Below are 4,786 nucleotides of genomic sequence, written 5' to 3'. Positions count from 1 at the left end.
GATAGATAGATAGATAGATAGATAGATAGATAGATAGATAGATAGATAGATAGATAGATAGATAGATAGATAGATATAGATGTGTTTATGTATGTGTACACATATAAATATGCACATTTCTTTATTATCCTTTTTTGTTAAATAGGGGCAGATATAAGATTTTTTTCTTCTTCTGCTTCCTTTCATTTTATGAGATTTGTGGGGTATTTTTTTGTTGTATTGAAATTTTTGTTTTTAAATCGAAAATTAATAAACTATTACACTAAACTAAACTAATATTAAGATTCATAAAATTAGCTTTCTGAATTGTTACACGTCCCTCCAGTTGCCTTTACCCAAACTACACCCAAGAAACTCTGACTTAGTGACGCAGAGACCACTAGTTGTTGAGAGTCGGAGGTGGAATCTTGGTCATGATGAGCCATAAGGTTGTTTGAACAAGACATATTATCTTTAGTGAACACTGTGGTCATATGTATTATCGGGAGTGGGTGTGGGGGTGTATGATCTGAGGCGTGTTGGGTTAACTTCTCCTGCTTTCACAGCCTTTCCATCACCACCAGACATAGTTCAACTTTTACATCTTTTTATTTTCTTCTTCCTGTATTTTAGCACTGGCCAACTGAGCATTGGTCTTAAAGGAGGTCAGGGGGGTTAATGTGTTTTTTAATCTCGAGAGCAGGATGAGATTGATGGTAGATTGAGTTGTTGTTTTTTTTCATTAGACTACCGTGTTTCTTTCTGCCTGTCGCTACAACGTGCATCAAATAGGACAGTCATGTTCAGGAAAAAAATGGTTAATTATTTATCATAACTTTGTGTTTATTTGGCCCATCAACACAATTTAAAAACTGGTGTATAATTTGAAGTCTCTACTTCTGACACAAATTGAAGCAGTCTCTGAGAAGGCATACCTTTCTGGCTATTGCAATTTAAATATCGTATTTATTCGTGTATAATATGATCTCAAGTATGATACAATCATCTTTTTTTGAGCTTTTTTTTATTTTTAGGGTTAAATTTCTAGTACTATGCATGAATAAATACAGTAGGTCATGCTACTAGGCTCCAGAGGGTTAAAACATCACTATAGTTTCTAAATACAATCATACTATTTTATTAAATACATATTATTTTAATAAAGTTTGGCTGAAGACCTACACCTTTAAATCCACTCCTGGGTTTGTTCCTGAGCTCTTGTTAGGTCATCTCTCAGTTTTACTCAACCAGTTTGTGCGCCGTTTATTACAAATGGTCCACGAGTTGAGCTGACAGGAGGTTTTAAACCGCCTCCCTCCCAGATGAAACCTCAAGCCTCAAAGTGGTCTGCATCCTCGCTGAGCCTCCAAGCTATCTCTTGGCTATTGAAGCAATAATCTGCAGATGTCATGCCTCATCCCACAAAGACTGGATTGTTCAGTAAAACTCTACTTGTCTCTTGCAGGTTTAATTTGATGCTAGTTTAAACAGATGGTTAAGTTGGTATTGGAAAAAAAACTAATTGAAGATAACTAAATGGTATTTTTAAACACAAACAAGTTCTTTTCATGCTGGCATTTATTCATGATTACTAACTAGTTGATGGGACTTCAGAAATACCTTCTGAAATGACTTTTTAAAAATATTTAAGCTTTGAACATGAACGTCAGGCTATTCAAGTAAATTGCTCAGGAGGCCAGAGTTACTTCAAGGGGCCAGACTTCCAACAGGATGGGGGAGGTTTGCCCCATAATGGTATGGGAAATGCTGCATTACGCAATTTTTTTTACCTGTATTTTATCATTATATTACTGGTAAGTTATCTTGATATAACACCCACTCTCCCTCTCCGGTTTCCTCAGGATGGAAATCACCCACAGGTCGGATGTGGTCCGTGGGCCGCCAGTTTAATACCCCTGCTGTATACCTGGTGCTAAAATACTGAAATAAATAAGTAAACTAATTATCAGTGGTGGGAAACAGCCTGCTAAATCGCAAATCCGCTAATTGCGGACCTAAATATTTTGTTTGCGCTTTAGCAGTCTTACTAATTTTTATAATTCATAAGCGGATTTGCGCTTTCTAAAATTAAAATGCAGTACTGCTAATAACTAATTATCTACCAGTCATCATTATCTTGAACAGTGAAAGGTATGACTGTCAATGAATCACAACACGTGATCTATCCAACAGCACCCCTCCCAGATAAACACACTTATTGGTAAGGTACACATCCTTGCTGACTGTTGCTTTGGGTCACGGTTCTCATTTCCCACAATGCTTTGTGTCTGCTTACGTAGCAGGAAGGCAATAGCAAAAACAGTTAACGTTTGTAATCCATACTAAAATTTTGTTTGTATTGATTTATTTTACTCTATAATCGGAGATCCTTTAAAAAAGAAAAGTTTAAACGCTGGAGCTCAATACTTGACGTAATTGGTCGAAGCAACGGGGTTAGAGACGCAGAAATGATTTAAAGATGTTATGCTGATGAAGACTGACATCTAGTGGTCAACTGGAGAAACTATATGGAAAACTTTAAAATCCAAGCTCTTATTTTGAAGTGAAGATAGTTTCCTGTTCTCCGTGCTTTCGTTTCCGTCATGTACCCAGAATGCATCGCTTCAGTTTTCCAATAATCAGTTTTAAAATTACTTTATTGATGCTTCTTTAATAAAAAATCTACAACAAACAAAAGAAAAAGACAAAGAAGCAGCCGAACTAGCAATCCTCAACAACTTTTTAATTTTTACACCAGGAGCTAAAAGGTCTGTTTCAGGAAATCATATCCCCAGCAATCGGCGGTTGTAGAAATAAGCTGTAAAAGGGTTCATACACCGCTAGTTGGCAGTACTGTACATATATTGAACATGAATTGCCAGCTAGTAAGTGTCAAATTAAACTTGTGCTTTAAAATTAGCTTATGCTAGTTTTTCTATGGCATAGGCGGTTTTGAGGTTGCGGACCTAAATATTTTCATAAGTGCTTTAGAAATTGCGGAGCTAATTTTTGGATTAGCGCTGCCCACCACTGCTAATCAGTCACTTAAGGGCTCGACACACGGGGAGCGACAAACTACAGCGATTAACGGCTGTCATCGCAGCCAGGGTGAAACCCGACACACGGGACGCGATAGTGATCGCAGCGTTGCGAATCGCGCTCTCAGATCGCTTGTCTTCACGAAATTTGATTGGTTCTTGACTCTGAAGGCGGGTGTGCATTACGGACGTGTAAACTAAACAAATATTGCGATGCTAATGATATTGAAAAACAAACACACATCAAGATACAGTTTTATGAGGAAAAACTTACCATAAACTTAACCGTGGTGCCAATAAATTCCCATAAAGCTTTTTAGTAATCACTTGGTTAAAGTGTTAGCTAACTGCAGTGTGTAGCATACTCTCCTCTCATTGGTCAGTCAATGAAACCCTCGCTGACTGGTTGTACGCTAAGCGACAGCAACAAAAGTTGAACATTTTTCAACTTTCATATGTCGCGTCGCAAGCTCGTGTGTGCACGTCTACGTGTACGAGCACGAAATTTCACATGCACTATTTTCGCCGGTCGCTTAGCTGGAGGAGGGCAAGCGATTGTCGCCTCACCGCACAGGCTCCATAGGAAATGAATGGAGAGCGGGCGACGTCGCCTCCTGTGTGTCGAGCCCTTTAGTCAGAAGAAAAAGACTCTTTAGCATCAAAGAAAGTTTTAAAATACCATTGCGATTTTGAATCCGGCACCACGAGGTCCCAGCATGTTGTTCAGCGGGATCCTGCAGTCCTCCAGTATGATATTAGCGGTTGACGAGGCTCTGATGCCCAACTTGTCCTCCTTTTTCCCCAGAGACAGTCCTGGATGTGGCATGGGGATGAGGAACGCACTGATACCCTGCAGACACGAGAGGAACAAAATATAAAATTTAAAAAAAAAGTCATTTAGAGGAAGTGAAAGGCTGCTGCTTCAGTTTTATCCATCATGCCTTGTGCTTTAGTTTCTTGTCTGTGGTGGCGAACACCACGACGGCAGAGGCTTCCCAGCTGTTTGTGATCCAGGCTTTGGTACCGTTCAGAACCCACTCGTCTCCTTCCTGACGGGCCACGGTTGAGGCTGCGCCTGCGTCGCTGCCGTTACCTGGGATTGAAATCTGCTTCATTAAAAACTGTATCTGAACGGAAACACATCCAGACTGATGAGCAGATTATTCATTAACAGCTTACAATCAATTGTGTTTCTGTGTTTTGGTTCAAATGATCATTTTGCAGATGAACACACTGAAAAATAAAACATCTTTACACTTTTGTCCAGAGTTGTAAAGTAACTAAGTACAAATACTTTGTTACTGTACTTAAGTAGAATTTTTGGGTATCTGTACTTTACTTGAGTAATTATTTTTCAGAGTACTTTTTACTTTTACTTATTATATTTTTACACAATCTTCTGTACTTTCTACTCACTACATTTTTTTAAAAAGGCAAGAAGTAGAAAGTCGTTACTCCTATTTTATTCAGAGTTGTTATTACTTAAAAAATACTATCCTGATAAATTGTGTCTCCTGGATAGAGTGAATTTAATTGTGGTTGGATGAGAAGTATAAATATATACAATTCTGACACACTATTAGCTTGTACACAACCCATCACAGCTGCATGCCGTTAGAAAAAATATTTTTTGGAGAAGTCACCTCCCAATAAATGTCATTTTGGAAAACCTAACTGCTCATTTTTACTCAGTACTTTTACTTTTAATACTTAAGTAGATTTTGTGTCAGAAATTTACTTTTGATACTTAAGTACAAAAAATATCAGAT

General features: G+C 38.1%; 1 protein-coding gene across 1 annotated transcript in view; it reads right to left on the bottom strand.

Annotated features, from left to right (window-relative positions):
- Window positions 1-4,786, bottom strand: part of acads (acyl-CoA dehydrogenase short chain) — a gene marked incomplete at its 3' end in the record, with an annotated part of 23,499 nt that overhangs the window by 5,321 nt on the left and 13,392 nt on the right. The window contains 2 exon segments of the mRNA XM_014020577.1: window positions 3,697-3,867; window positions 3,959-4,110. Coding sequence (XP_013876031.1) covers window positions 3,697-3,867; window positions 3,959-4,110 — 323 coding nt within the window.

Source organism: Austrofundulus limnaeus, unplaced genomic scaffold (assembly GCF_001266775.1).
Source record: "Austrofundulus limnaeus strain Quisiro unplaced genomic scaffold, Austrofundulus_limnaeus-1.0 Scaffold258, whole genome shotgun sequence".
Taxonomy (NCBI): Eukaryota; Metazoa; Chordata; class Actinopteri; order Cyprinodontiformes; family Rivulidae; genus Austrofundulus; species Austrofundulus limnaeus.
This window is presented reverse-complemented; position numbering and strand designations above follow the sequence as displayed.